Genomic DNA, 15,904 nt, shown 5'->3' with positions numbered 1-15,904 from the left:
GCAACCTCGCCATCCAACATTATCTTGTCAATCAAGCGTGAACTGTGTACCGTCTAGGTGGAGATCTCTTTGCTGCTAAATTCTGAACAGTATGAATGCTGTTGATGTATCATCTGTGTGGTCGAACATTCCTCCCCCCCCCCCCGCCAATCAACCTGGGAAGATGCCCGACCCCTTCTATTGTGGTGCTAAGGTGTGGGAAGAAAGTCAGTCCGATTACTATGATTAAACGGCTTGTTGTTTGGCGAATGCTTTTCCCCTCCACAATCCTTTATGTCAACAGTTTGCTCTCTTTCTGCAAAGCTGGGTGTGGGAAGGAAGGATATATATCAGTTATCCCATATGTGTTTTCTGGATGCATAAGAGGTGTGGGAAGTCCCTGCAGTGTACTCACACGCACAATTGTCCAAAGCAGCCACCAGGATGGAGATGCTTTGTGCTGTCCTCCTGCTGGCGGTGGGTAAGTGAAAGCACCATTTTCTCCATAAAAGGCCCCTCTCCCCCCCCCCCCCCCGGTTCCTGGGCACGATGTTAGACTATGCCCGGAGACATTTGATGATCTACCCCCAATTTCTATTCTTTTTTTATTGCCAATCATATGCTGTCATCTGGACCGACTCCAATGGCCCGAAGCGTAGGGAGAACTTTTAAATTATGTACCACCATATTATTATATTATTATAGAGTTGGGGGTTGTTTTAGGATTATTGTTAAGTGTTTTGTATGTGGTTTTATATTGGATCTCTTGTTTTATGTTATGTTTCTTTTTGTGAACCGCCGCAAGCCAGCTTCCTGGGAGTGGCGGCATACAAATCCAATCAATTGATCAATCAATCAATCAGTAAAAGGGCAGATCGAACCAGACTTCAGTTTTCGTTTAAGATTGACCATTGATCTATGAATCTTAATATAACAATTATTGTTATGTACTTGGATAAGGTGTACCCCCAGTTCCTTTTCCCCCATATGTTATTTATTTATTTTCTTATTTTCCTCCCGCCCCCCTTAAGATTAGGGGTGCCTTTATGGGAGGGAATGCTAGTTTGTCAGTGCGTATATATGTATGTATGTATGTATGTATGTAGAAGAAGAAGAAGAAGAAGAAGAAGAAGAGTTGGTTCTTATCTGCCGCTTTTCTCTACCGAAAGGAGACTCAAAGCGACTTACAGTCACCTTCCCTTTCCTCTCCTCACAACAGACCCCCTGTGGGTTGGGTGAGGCTGAGAGAGCCCTGATATTACTGCTCAGTCAGAACAGTTTTATCAGTGCTCTGGGGAGCCCAAGGTCACCCAGCTGGTTGCATGTGGCAGAGTGCAGAATTGAACCCGGCATGCCAGATTAGAAGTCCACACTTCTAACCACTATACCAAACTGGCTCCCATACCTATGTATGTATGTACGTATGCATATATGTTTTGGTAGTGTGTGTATGTCTGTGTGCTTCACAGAGAGCTTCACAGAGAGGGGGGAGGAGAAACAGGTTGCTTGGCAATTTGTTTTTTCAAATGAGGAAGAGACATTGAGGAGGAAAAATGAGAGAAAACACTGGTAAAGACTTTTTCTCCCCACCACCACTTACAATCATTTTTTTAAAAGAAAGTGTTAAGTGTCTACTTAACTTTATACAAGCACTGAAGCATAAAAGGCAAAGCCCAGAATTGAAAGCTCTGCTCCTTCTGGAAACCAATTGACAGACAAATAAATATCTCAAACAATGCAGGCTAGAGCTTCAAACAATTCCCACTTCTCCCCACACACACTAGCTAAAAGGGACCTACAGGTGCTGGTACGTCTCCCCCACCCCTTCCCCAATCAAGCAGGAAGGAGAGAGGAGACCGACAATCGGAACGATTCAAGTGCAGAAAGCAGAGTCTCTGAAAACTGTTTTGAATCAGAAAAATGGTGCAGATATCTTGCAAGATATCTTGCAAGATTCAAGTTCAGATTGATCGGTTTTTGACAGGATCGAGAGCAGAAATAAATTGTGAGTGCAGACAATACCCTGGTCAGGGACGGAACTAGAGAGGATGCAAAGGAACTGGGCCAGATGATGTATTGGTCCTTTTCTAAATCAATGGGACAATCTGCACATTAACCAAACCATCAGAAGGAGAGATGATGTCAACATTCTCCTCCTTGCCATTTTAACCAGAAAAATCTTCATTTGGTTTTCATTCCTCTCTTGTGCAAATTGAGCCTGGGATTCTTTAATTTTTCATCATTGTCTTTTTTTTCCTGCAAGAAATGGTTCCTGTAAAAGGTATACATGTTTTTCCACCAAGCAAATCCAAACACAGAGTCCTGTAGACCTTCCAGAATGACAGATAATCTCTAGATGATAGCGATCCATTCCTCTGGAGGGAATGGCTGTTTTGGAGGGAGGATAGTATGACATTGAACCCTCCAGGGAAACGGATCTCTGTCATCTGGGGATTAGTTGTCATTCTGGAAGGACTCCAGGGCTCACCTCTGAACACCCCCTGCCTTGAAGACCCTATAGAGTCACCATAAATTGGCTATATTTGGTGGCAAAAAAACAAAATCAAAAATCCCACAAGTGGGTGAATGAGGGTTTAATGCTTCCATTACACTATCCAAAGGAAAACTTTTTATGGAGCAGCTAGGCAAGCTAGATGTACTCTCTCTGGCCTGTGTTCCCTGTTGAATAACGAAACCAGAAACTTGAACCACCCATGGATGGTGTAGTGGTTAGGAGTGCAGACTTCTAATCTTGCCAGCTGGGTTTGATTCCCCGCTCCCCCACATGCAGCCAGTTGGGTGACCTTGGGCTTGCCACAGCACTGATAAAGCTGTTCTGACTGAGCAGGAATATCGGAGCTCTCTCAGCCTCACCTCCCTCATAGGGTGTCTGTTGTAGGGAGAGGAAAGGGAAGGTGACTGTAAGCTACTTTGAGACTTCTTTGGGTACCGAAGAAGCGGCATATAAGAACCAACTCTTCTTCTTCTTCTTCTTCTTCTTCTTCTTCTTCTTCTTCTTCTTCTTCTTCTTCTTCTTCTTCTTCTTCTTCTTCTTCTTCTTCTTCTTACTTGTACTACCTGTAACATCCAAAGGCACATGATGCTTCTGCGATTGTTAGACTCCATAGTGTCACTGGCAGCTTCTGACATCTAAATAAATAGTTACAACTGTACATATACAAATGTGTTGAAGATGGGCATGAACTTGATTTATTCCTGATGGTCTGTTTATTGCTTCTTTTTAGGACCAGCACTGACATCTTCGGTCAAGAGCTCTGGAGGTAATGTGCAGCTCATTGGATAACTGACTTTGGGTAGGAATGGTGTTACTAGGCCTTCTAGTGATTTTAATGAGAGAATTATTGGATGCTAGTGAGCATCTTTGATACCCAGAAAGATCCACATTGCCTGGGCTAATTAGCTTATACTGCCGATTAATATTTATCAGCTAAGCACATTTGAAAGATTTAGAATTTATAGGGACTCTCTCTCGCTCCAGAGAAACTGTGGGTCAATGACTAAGATGGGCACACACTTCATTTTTGCAGTTCATCTTGGTTCCTGGTTTGTGGCTGGGCCACAAGCTTAAACACAGATCAGGAGATTGGTTTGTGAACTAGTGTGATGACCTGTGTGCATTTCCCAATAAGCCCTGCTTTGTGTATTAAGCAGAAGTGTTTTTATTGATAGAAAGTCAATGGAAACAAAAGGATTAATGAATCTGAAAACATTTTACAATACGGAACCAAATATAGTGTTTTGACAGCCTCGCCCCAGAGCATAAAACCCACATCGGAATACCATTCCTACCCAGGGGCTGTCTGTCTGTGTTCCCACAGAACTGGAACTACGTGATGCCTTCTTGCAGGTGCAATGCCCAATCTGCACTTCAAGGGCAGGAAGTCGGAGGTACACCAATGCTCATCCAATGCTCATCCATGAAACATCATTCTGCCTGCACCTTATCTCACAGAGTATTACAATCCATGTCCCCTGGGAAACTAGGCTGTTCCCAGCAGCTAAGCCAGTGAGCCAAAAGGCAAGTCAGGTAGCCCCTGAGTGTGTCTGTTACCCACAGACAGACAACACATACAATACCACATCTGCAAAATACTAAAACCAACAAACATGCGAAAAACTTCTTACAATCCAATGACCCCAAGGCAGGACCATGGCTGATGCTCTAAACCAGGACCCATTCTGCACACATTGTATAATGCACTTTCAGTGCACTTTAGAAGTGGATTATCCTGTTCTGCACTGGAAAATCCAGTGTGGGATGGGTCCAGGTTGTATCACTTCATGAACTTTTGCTTTCTACTTCCTGTTGCCCAGCTGTTTTTCATGAAGATCAGAAAGCAGGGGTTTAAATGGCTCCGGGTCATTTAAACCCTTGCTCTCGACTCTTCACGAACCACCACAAATGGCCTTACATTTCATTTTGTCTGTTTGTTTATTTCGATTTCTATACCGCCCTTCCCTATGGCTCTGGGCGGTTTACACTGAACATTGAAATTTTGTGGAAGTAAGTGCAGTTCTTCCATTTGTGAACTGCAAATCACCCAAAATTTGTCACCAGCTTCTGTTTGTGAGCTGGTTCATGCCTATCCTTACCAATGACCTTGCGCATGACCTTGCCGAAGACTTTCCCCAGCATTCTATGCAATCTGATTCCATATGATTTAAGATTTGAGGTGCTCTGGCCATTTTCCTCAAGTGGGAAGGGAGCCCTGATTGCAGCATTGGTTGGCCATTGACTTTGGGCCAGGGAGAAGGCAGGACTTGCCCTCATGTAGTCCATCCATACCTGCCTTCCACAGTCTGTCCTCTTTCAAAACGAGTTGTTGACCAGGATTGTCACAAGAATAAACATGAGCTTCCCTCCTACTCTAGAATCCCTGTTGTATCCTTATGGGACAGACGAAGGTGATGCAAAGAACCCCAAGTCAGATGATGGGACATCTCCAGAAATTCCTATTGCCGTGCCTTACACCTTTTATGGCAAGGAATACACATCTCTCTACGTACGTAATGCCTGGCTGGACAGAACATTCTCTTGCTGTTTTTCTCACAAAAGAGAAGGTGGAAGAAAGCTTTGCATGCCTCTTTCTTTCTCTCATCGTACTTGTTGACTGACCTTACCCTCTTCAGGAATCAATCGATCAAGGGTGCTAGGTAAAAATGATTCCTTTTTGGCAAATAAAGTTGCGTGTGAATATTTTGAGAGGTAATCTGGTTTGACTCTTCAGCTGGCAAACCAAATAGGGCATATGTAGTGTAGGAGAAGGTGCAGAAAACTGGAGTTGTTTTTCTTTGTAAGAGATTCTTTCTGGGGCGTGGCAGTGGAGGAAAATGCCGTCAAGTCACAGCCAACTTCTGGTGACCCTGGACGGTCTTCAAGGCATGAGATGTTCAGAAGGGGTTGGCCACTGTCTGCCTCTGCACAGTTGTTGAAATACACAAGATCTGTAGTATGCAGGACTGATTCTGACCTACTTACAGCATAAGGGCCAGTCCTGGTTAAGAGCCAGCTTGGTGTAGTGGGTAGGAGCACGGACTTTGAATCTGGTGAGCCGAGTTCAATTCTGCACTCCTTCTCCACGTGCAGCCAGCTTGGTGACCTTGAGCTGAGAAAGCTGTTCTGACCGAGCAGGAATATCGGGGCTCTCTCAGCCTCACCTACCGCACAGGGTGTCCGTTGTGGGGAGAGGAAAGGGAAGTTGACTGTAAGCCGCTTTGAGCCTCCTTTGGATAGAGAAAAGCGGCATATAAGAACCAACTCTTCTTCTTCTTTTTCAGTAATATCAGGGCTCTCTCAGCCTCACCCACCCCACAGGGTGTCTGTTGTGGGGAGAGGAATGGTAAGGCGATTGTAAGCCGCTTTGAGCCTCCTTCGGATAGAGAAAAGCGGCATATAAGAACCAACTCTTCTTCTTCTTGATACATCCCAAGTCTGTATTTGCCTTTTTTACTGCCACATCACACTGTCTGCTCATATGTAGCTTACAGTTCACAAGTACCCCAAGATCACGTCCACACAAACACTGCTACCCAGAAGTGTAGTTCCCATCCAGAATGCATGCTTCTCATTTTTGTGACCCAGACGTAGAACTCCGCTCTTCTTTCTAGCTCCCTAACTATCAGGTGATCGGTCCGGTCTCACACATTCACCTCTTCCTTTTCTGACCCTTTCCTGCAGGTCAACAACAACGGTGTTGTCTCCTTTGGTGTGAATGTCTCACAGTACACTCCGGATCCTTTCCCTCTGAATATTGGATGTCCCTTTGTGGCTCCCTATTGGGCGGATGTCGACAACCGGATGGGCGGGGATGTCTTCTGGAGGCAGACCCAGGATGCGGCCGTGCTTAGCCGTTGCACCGCAGATATCAACACGTACTTCCCTGAGATCCCTTTCACAGCTATCTGGGCCTTCGTTGCCACCTGGGACCACGTGGCCTACTTTGGAAGTGCTTCCAAGAAGGTAGGCCTCTCGTGGATGAATGTTCCCTCAGCCTCAGGAGAACCACTTATTCATGAGTTGTTCCGATATGACAGGAAGAAATGCCAATGGGTCATGGGGTTTTGCCATGGAGTCCGCATGGTTCTAGGTCAGGGCCACCAGGAGTTGCCATGGACGTTCAGACAAAGCTTCTGTCTGCATTATAAACATCTACTTGATCTTTTCAGATGGGAACAAATCGTATTCCTTGCCTCAGTTCATCAGCCTCCGGATGAATGTCAGGGCGGGACAGATCTTTGTCTTTCTTGCCCGAACTTGGCGAGGGCGGGCCACCTGCCACCGCTGTCATGGCAGCGTGCCCCGCCTTGCAGGGCCAGATATCTGGTCCCCTTAGGTTTTGGCCCTGTGAGGTTGGAATCGGCTGGAATTGCCACAAACAAATAATGGTTTGCAACCACTGATGAAGATCCAGGAAGTGGGATAAAAATACCTGGGCCCCCGTTTTGGTTGCTGACGGATTGGATTATAAGAGAGACAGCCAATAAAATTCGAAGTTATATATATTTTTGCCATTTGGATTTCGCTCCTTGACTTTCATATCCCAGCTATAGCTATGCCCCTTCTGGGTTTTCTCAAAGCCTGAAGAATATTTCAAGGGTTTCTTAACAGTTAAAAAAAAGTTGAGAAAGGCTGCTCTAGGGATTTCTCCTAATCTCTATAATAAAGACTATAGACACTAGGGGAGGCAGCCTAGCATATCATCTGGAAGTGACATTAAACTGACCCTAGACTAGGCCCTCACCAAGCATGGCTGCCCCAAATCTCCAAGTGTTTACTGAGGCAATGCTGGGGATTCTACTCCTCCCCCCCACCCCGCCCCTGCCCAGGCATTGCCCTCAAGCCTCCCTGAATCTCTCAAGCTGTAACTGGTAACCCTAGAAGATCTGGAGATGAAGCACATGCTAAGTTCTGCTCCCATATCAGGGTTACACACGAGCTCTCTCTGGAACAGTGTTGAGCAACGAATGGTGCATTCCTTAGCAAAGTTATAGCCTTCTATGCCCACGGAACTGCATGCACATAGAATTGTGCAATTCGGTTTAGAATTACGATGTAAATGACTGAGTGGCCAAGTTTGCCCAAAGACCTACCCAAGCAGTCACCTCAAGGAGTTCATTGACTCTTTTATGCACCCTCTATAACAGTTATTAAAGGGAGATTTTCAGCATCATATAATCAAGTTCAGAGCCTCTTGTGGCGCAGAGTTGTAAGGCAGCAGACTGAAAGCTCTGCCCATGAGGCTGGGAGTTCAGTCCCAGCGTCCGGCTCAAGGTTGACTCAGCCTTCCAAGGTTGACATCCAGCCTTCCAGCGAACGCTGGCAGGAGCTCGTGGGAATTGTAGTCCATGGACATCTGGAGGGCTGCAGTTTGACTACCCCTATCTAGAGACTGGTAACCCTACATAGGACAGTGTCTCTCCAGCCCTGTTGTAGTTATAAGTCTGGTGGCTATGAGTTTTGGGTCGCCCCGGGTTGCCTTTGAAGGAACAGCCTTCTGAAAGGTTCACATCGGGGTTTTCACAATTACGGTCAATAATGCATCCATTGATTCCTGTCACTCTAATTAATCAACGGTGAATAAAGTACTGATTTACTCTCCATCATATGTGAGCTTTTCATGACTTCTTGACATCGGTGGAAAGAGGCTTTCTGCTGGCTCAGGGCTGTCCAGGACTGGCATTGAAAATGGCTTGTTGAGCTGGATTTTGTGGCATCTTCTCTAAAGATTCCTCAGTGAGGTTATCCACAGAAAGAGGAATCTTTGGTGATCTTCAGTGTTCACGGCTCCTGGGTTACTTTACATAAAGTTATGGGAAAGTGTGAACTTGGGTGATGTCTTCTCTCTTGATGCCCCCCAAGGATTTTGAGATGGCCCCAACAAGGTAAAAGTAGCCTCAACCAGGTTCAGGGCCTTTTCAGCCTAGGCCCCGACCTGGTGGGACACTGTGCCTGAGATCAGGGCCCTCTGGGATCTCTCACAATTCAGCAGGGCCTGAAAATTGAGCTTTTCCACCAGGGCTATGGTTGAGGCCAGGCAATAACACCATGAGATGTGGGTCTCCCCCTCTGAAACATCCACTGACAGGGACCCCTCCAAGCTTTGATCAGTCTCCATAAGGAGACAATAATAGGAGGTAGCTTATCGTTGCTCTATTCATTTACTGTTTGATGTTTTCAGCCACAGGGTTATGAAAACACATCCCCCAGAGCTTAGGGTAGGTATTACATCTATCCTGGAGCCTATAGGTAACCTACCCCCTGGTCTCATCGCCAGTCACCACTGTCCAATTTTGATGCCAATTGCTTGAAATGTTGGGGGAGGAGCTTGTAGGCATTGTATTGTACCGCCATTTCATTGTTATCTAAGGCGACCAGATTGTCCAACTTTTAGAGGGACATCTGGGGGTACCTGGAAAATTGTACTTATCTTGAAATTAAAATATATATATTGCAATACTATTTTTGCGTTCTATGAAAATTTTTGTTGCTCCATATAGACCAAATTTTAATCAAGAACCCCCCCCCCCGGTCAATGATGTCCCGCTTTACCAATGTTAAAATCTGTTCACCTTATTGTTATCTGACTTGTTACGGATTCTTAGGGGATTAATTTTTATGATGGGGGTTTTATGGCATCTGGAATTGTTTTATGATTTGTTGTGAACCGCCAGGAGCCAGCATTGCTGGGAGCTACGGTATAAAAGTTCAACCAACCAACCAACCAACCAATCAATCAAATGCTGTTAACCACCCCAGCTGACAGGGACAGACAGCATACAAATAAAATATCTATTTATGCCTGCTGTAGAGCTGATGAACAAGACACATCTGTTCCTTGAAAGATGTTCCTTTTGTGCTTCTAAGAACTGAACAGTGTTTTCTTCTGTAGGTCAACACCTTCCAGGCTGTCCTGACCACCAATGGGAAAATCGCCTTTATCCTGCTGAACTACGCCGATATCCAGTGGACGACAGGCCGAGCAAGCGGGGGTGATGCCAAGACTGGCCTTGGAGGAATGCCAGCACAGGTGGCTACAGACTGATCTTGTATAAAAGCCAAAGTCATGCAGGGTGGGGGAGGTTCTGAACTGAGGCTTTTTCGAGCATCAGGGAGATGTCAGCCTGCCAGCCTTTTAAAGTTGGCAGGCACCCTCGTAATTGTGAGCGAGGGCAGTGAGTGCATCCACAAAATGGCTGCCGTAGGAAGTGGTGCCAACGAAAAACGTCCATCACGGGACTCAGCCCCAGCCACAAAGCATCAGGGAGTGAAGTTAAACGTAACTCTCATAGCAAATCTTCAGCATTTCAGACAGAAGCTCTGTTTGACTTGCAGGAGGGCATGTTGGGCTAAGGATGATTGGTTTAAACAAGGCCACCGTTTTTGTTAGCATAACAGAGTGTTGGCCCCGCATGGGAGAGGGAGCCTGCGTAGGTGATCAACTGACCACAAGAACCCTGACCACAGCAGCATCCTGGGAGCCACTTCAAGTCTTAAAGTGACTGCGCTCCAGAAGCCCTGACTTCTCCCAGCAGAGATTTGCCTCTTGGATTTATTCCCCTCTCTCTGCGGTCTCCAATGCTCTCCCACCCACCCGCCCCCCACAGTCAAGCCAGTTTGGTGTAGTGGTTAGGAGTGTGGACTTCTAATCTGGCATGCCAGGTTCGATTCTGCACTCCCCCACATGCAGCCAGCTGGGTGACCTTGGGCTCGCCACGGCACTGATAAAACTGTTCTGACTGAGCAGTGATATCAGGGCTCCCTCAGCCTCACCCACCTCACAGGGTGTCTGTTGTGGGGAGAGGAAAGGGAAGGCGACTGTAAGCCGCTTTGAGCCTCCTTCAGGTAGGGGAAAGCGGCATATAAGAACCAACTCTTCTTCTTCTTCAAGAAAAGAAAGAAAGAGGCTCATGCTACGTTTGGCTCCCCTCCCTGCTCTGAGCTTCCCCAATCGAGTGCAGAACACTTTCTGTTTCAATGGGGGGGGAGGGGATAGAGGAAGACCCGAGTTCAAATCTATCTGAATTCAACAAGATCCACAGGGGAAAAAAGCAAAGTAAGTGAATCAGCCCAGCTCTTTATACAGCTGCCGGAATAGCGGAGCAAGCTATACCCTTAATGATCAAATGTAAAATCAGGCAGCCTAAAATGCCATATTTGTAATGAGCAGCTGTAAAATCAGGCAACCCAGTCTGCAACATCGCTATGGGCATCTAATGCAATTTGCTCAAAGGCATCTTTCTACCACAGTGACTACAGAAACCTCCGGTTCAGTCCTGCTCAAAAATAACAATAGAATACAATAAACTGTGCTGCATATTTTTAAAAACGTAAAACACAAAATACTAAATAATGCATGCCGAGCTTGGGAGCTCCGTGGAATTGCAAGCAAGCCGGGTCCCAAGAAACGATCCAATCATGAAAGATGATCTGTCAAATCCATGCCACTTTTTATGGAAGATTTACGGAAGCCAACACAGCCGGAGATGATGGCCACCGCTGGAAGAGTTCTCATCAACAAAAGTGCTTTTGATTGATGGGTCCTCGAAAGGGCTCTTAAGACTTTCAGGGTCAGGTTTTTTGTTTTTGTTTTTTAACATCCTGAATCTGGTACCGCGAAATCTATAATTTACAATCACACACCTGCTGAGTAAATGAAGAAGCATATGGCTATCACCCAGTCTCCATTTGCAGGGCAGTAAATTTGTATTCAGAGATCTGGGGCAAACCATGATGAATGTCTAGGCCAGTGGTCCTCAACCTTCCTAATGCCGTGACCCTTTAATACAGTTCCTCATGTGGTGGTGACCCCCAACCATAAAATGATGCCAGGGTTCTTTCACAGGAATTAAACCGAAACGGACCAATGGCATGAAGATCCCTTGTTCACGATTGTATATAAATTGTTTTTTTTTCCGGGGTTTCTCAGTTCAGTTCTGCCTCTTGTCCTACCATGCTGATCTCGCTCTTTTCCGCTGCTCCAGACAGACGAACGCTCTATCTCGATCTACCCCGCAAGGCTATTGTGTGGATGGCATCCCCCTAGACAAGCTGTTTGCCCTGCCGCGACCCCGGTAAAGGAGTCGTTCAACCTCCAAAGGGGTCCCAACTTCTAGGTTGAGAAGCACTGGTCTAGGCAGTAACAAATGCCCTGAGTGACATAAGCCGGATCAACATCTAGTGGTTATCTGGTCGGTGGGTTGACTTTTGAATGCATAAGCCTTATGGATCAGAAAGGAGCCTTGGACATCAACACACACCACACATTTCTCCTGGAATTCTCTGCCATTTACCATGGCCTTAACAGGAACATAGGTTACAAATACCATTTTCTGTGGTGTGTAATGCAGTCCTACATAGCCTCAGATAGGGTTGCCAGCCCCCACCCCCCACCCCCTGCCTGGGCACCAGCAGGGGTTGTGGAGGCAGGGTTGCCAGTTTCAGGTTGGGAATGTCTTGGAGGTTTAGGAATAGAGCCTTGGAAGGACGGGAACCTCACTGAGGTCCAGTCCCACACATTCCACCCTCCAAAACATCCATTTTCTCCATTTGCCTGTTTTGAAGGGGGGACTTGTGAAAAGGGTTGTTCTCCTGCAAGCCCCAATCTCATCTCCACTGCAGAAAAAGGAGTGGGGCTGGTAGAAGAAGAGGGGTTGGTTCTGATATGCCACTTTTCTCTACCCGAAGGAGCCTCAAAGTGGCTTACAAAATCGCCTTCCCTTTCCTCTCCCCACAACATAAACCCTGTGAAGTAGGTGAGTCTGAGGGAGCCCTGATATTACTGAAGCGTCTCAGGCAGGCAGGAGAGAAATGAATCGGTCAAAAGCATCTTTCAGAAACGACGCTTAAAAGACGCTTAAAACACCGAAGAGGCAGTTCACCATGCAGAGCAAAATCAGTTTTGTGGAGTAAATTCACTCTTCTGTGCAGAGATCAGAAAAACAAGGATGTATTTAGTAAGTTTTCATCAGCTAATCTATCATGCAGAATTGGTCCATCCAGGTTAGGACTATAGAAGCATATGTAGAGACATAGAAGGGCTTCTGCATTTGCCGTCTCTCTGACACTGTAGAAGTGGACCTGGGGGGAAAGGAGTTGTCCAGCAATTCAGCAGTCCAATGAGCTTTATTCAGGTTGGTGGACTACCAGTTGGGGATGACTGCATCCCAACTGGCTGATCAACCTGTTTTATTTCTAGAGATTCTAGAGCAGGGGTAGTCAAACTGCGGCCCTCCAGTTGTCCGTGGACTACAATTCCCAGGAGCCCCTGCCAGCGAATGCTGGCAGGGGCTCCTGGGAATTGTAGTCCATGGACATCTGGAGGGCCGCAGTTTGACTACCCCTGTTCTAGAGCAAAGGTGTTTATGAGCCTGTACAAGGCAACTGAATCAAGATACCCTTTACAGCATAGGGGCCAATCCTGCTTAACTTCCAATGAGAATGGAATGCCCCACTGAGGTCAGAGTGTAAAAAGGATGCATAAAATAAAATGACACATTATCTTGGCTACAGTCTTGGACAATACGGTGATTGCCTCCCTCCATTTGTATCGCAGGCTGGATTTGACAGCGGAGACAAAATAAATTACTACAACATCCCTTCTTCCCGTACCCCGGAGGTCCTCAATATTGGTGGGACCACCAACGTGAAAGTGTCAGGGCGATGGGTCTTCCAGGTGGACGTATTTGTGGCTCCAGTCACCACGGACAGCGATTGTTTGCTGTGAGTACCTGGAATATCCAGGCCAGATCTCCCCACAGGTACCCGTGAGGGACATAATGGCCAGGTCTCGGAGTCCCCCAATGCTAAGTGAAATAACTGTGCATTTTGTGCGGTGTGACTGGGGCCTGGCAAGTTCAGATAAGGTGGAGAGCCTTCAGTGTGGAAGCATGACTGTAGCGGTGTAGGTAGGGTCTCAACTCCATGGGTGGAGAATGAAGATGTCCATGTTTCTTCAGTCCTCTTTAGTGGGTAATCTGAGTTGTACAGCACTTGGCCTTCCCCTCTTCCAGGACAGTTAACCACACTCCCTAAGGATGCTAGTCCCTAGGTGAGACTGGGGATCCCTGGGAATTATAGCTCCTCTCCTGGTGACAAGGATCTGTTCCCCTGGAGAAGATGGCTGCTTTGGAGGGTGGACTCCACAACATTTTTCTCCATTGAAGTCATTCCCCACCAAAAATCCTGCCCACTCCCAGCTCCACCCCCCCAAATTCTGCAGCTATCCCCCTCCCCAGAGCTGGCAAGCCTAACTCCCTGGTCCTTTTCCCTCACAGCCTCACATCTGGCCCTCCGTCTCCTGCCATCTCTTTGTTCCATCTGACCACGGCCTTAAGGGCCCTGCCCAATAACAAGGCCCACCCTTCCTGCTTGGGCCTCCAGCCTCCTGGCCACTGGCCCCAATCACAGCATAATCCTAATGGGATATCCTCCCCACACATAGCTGCAAGGGGTTGCGAGCACCATGCTGGAGAAATCCTGGTGGTTGTTTGGAGGCAGGGCCTGGGGAGGGAGGGGTAGGGGGAGAGGAGGGACCTCTGCACAGGACAATTCCACTGAGTCTACTCTCCAAAGCAACCCTTTTCTCCAGCGGAATTGATCTTTGACTTCTGAAGACCAGCAGTAATTCCAGGGGTTCTCCAGGACCTCTTGAGGGTTGCAAACCCCACAGCCGCACCCTGTACTGGCCACCCCACCCGTCCATTTCCCACCAGTTGCCTTCCCTGCCTGCCCCCTAGATTCACGGGCTTCTAGCCATGCCCCTCTGCCAGGGTCCCCAGAGCAGGCCTCAGCCCCCACAGGTGCCACATGCAGAAATATGGGGAACTTGTCTTCGAAACCAGGGGAATAATTAAAAAAAAAACAGATCACCATTGATTTTAAATAGCTGTGTTTAGAGGGAAGGTGATAGCTCGGTGGCTTTGCACACTGAAGGTCCCCAGACAAAGGACCTCAAATACCAGGAAAGGCTTTCCAGAGAGCCACGGCCAGGCAGGGAAATGCTGAACCGGCGGAATCCACGGTCTGACTCAGCTTCAGGCAGCTTCAGGTGTTCTCGCTAAATCTTTCTAAGCATAAGTCTACTGGGAAGGTCGCTCTGCAAAAAAGGAATCAATAAAATCTATGCAAGGATTGCCTTTGATGTGTCCTAGACTTTTCAGGAGTGCACTTTCTCCACTTTGCATCATTTTGCATTCGGTTTCTGGCTTTGTATGATTTGCTTGGGCAGGGGAGGGGCTACACCGGAGTCCGAAGGGACCACCCCAACTCTGTCAGCTCATTCAGCCTTCTGGCTTCGGGGATTTTCCCATGCTTTCAAGCCCTGTTCTCATAAGCTGAGCAAGAGGGTGGCTGGCTTTCCTGGTTTCCAGAAGCTGTATTCTGTATTCAGGTCCATGTCCTGTGATTTCCCTCCTCTTCTGCAGACTCATAGGATCCACAAAGCCTGCAATCCACTTATTAGGGCTGTAAGTTGTGACTTCCAGATGGGAAATAGGGAGGCAAGAAAATTTGGGGGGGCCCAAGCAGGATTGTTGATCTTCCCATTCTTCTGTTTCTTCTTCTTTTTCCCATTTTCCCTCTCAGTTGTAGCAAAGGGAAAGAAAGGGAAAGGTCAGATAGAAGGCATTTCAGCCTCATATTCCTGGACTCTTTGTGCATTCCAAGCCACACCGGGGAGTGCAGGAACTGGCCAGGCAGACAAAATGCATCATGTCTCATTTGGGGTTCGCCCAACTGGGTTCCATCCACAGTTTTTAGGTCTGTGGAAGCAGATGACCAATTAAATACTTGGAAAGCTGGTTCACCTGTGTCAGGTAGCCAAGAAACCATCTCCCTCTCATTTTGTATTTTGCTGTCTCTTTCTTCCAGGTGAGACCTGTTCCAACACACAGGACCTCCTTGTCTCCATCTACCAGGACAGGATGTGCTCCAACCTCGGTGATAAACCATCTGCCACTCCCTACAGGAACACGGAGCCTTTTGAATTCACAATTAACTGTAGCAAAGCAATAAACAACTGGGTGTATGTTTCTGTTTTGCATTGCATTACCAGGGGGATAGGGACAGGTTGCCTGAAGAATCCAGGGTACAAATGCATGATGGTAGGTTGGGTCCTGCAAGCTTTTTCACTAGGAAAATTATGACCATAAAAAAGGGACCCACATGAGCAAAACCTCTGCAGGACAGGGTAAGAAGAAGAATCATTACAGAATTAGTGGGAAAAGTTGAAGGATCCAATCCAGTGTATGTGCACAGTATTTTATGGAATGGCTGGGGAGTGGTGCATGGGTTCTGTTATCAGTAATACAATAGTAAGGAAAAGATACTCTGCATATGCTCAGAGTGCTCTGTATTGAGTCTGCTTCCTGGCATGCCAAGCGGCATTGTCTACTTTTTGGGCAGGTC

At 47.0% G+C, this 15,904-nt stretch overlaps 1 protein-coding gene across 1 annotated transcript; it reads left to right on the top strand.

The window, feature by feature from the left end:
- The first annotated feature begins 365 nt into the window (after window positions 1–365).
- LOC143837333 (sushi, nidogen and EGF-like domain-containing protein 1) lies at window positions 366–15,524 on the top strand. Its single transcript, XM_077337019.1, has 7 exons — window positions 366–460; window positions 3,225–3,260; window positions 4,873–5,003; window positions 6,179–6,460; window positions 9,390–9,527; window positions 13,053–13,219; window positions 15,368–15,524. Exons 1-7 carry the CDS (start codon window positions 424–426, stop codon window positions 15,369–15,371), a joined length of 795 nt encoding a protein of 264 aa, XP_077193134.1. The 5' UTR covers window positions 366–423; the 3' UTR covers window positions 15,372–15,524.
- Window positions 15,525–15,904: the final 380 nt, after the last annotated feature.

Source organism: Paroedura picta, chromosome 5 (genome assembly GCF_049243985.1).
Source record: "Paroedura picta isolate Pp20150507F chromosome 5, Ppicta_v3.0, whole genome shotgun sequence".
In the NCBI taxonomy this organism is placed as follows: domain Eukaryota; kingdom Metazoa; phylum Chordata; class Lepidosauria; order Squamata; family Gekkonidae; genus Paroedura; species Paroedura picta.
Note: the sequence above shows the minus strand (reverse complement) of the source record. Positions and strands in the feature narration are given on the sequence as shown.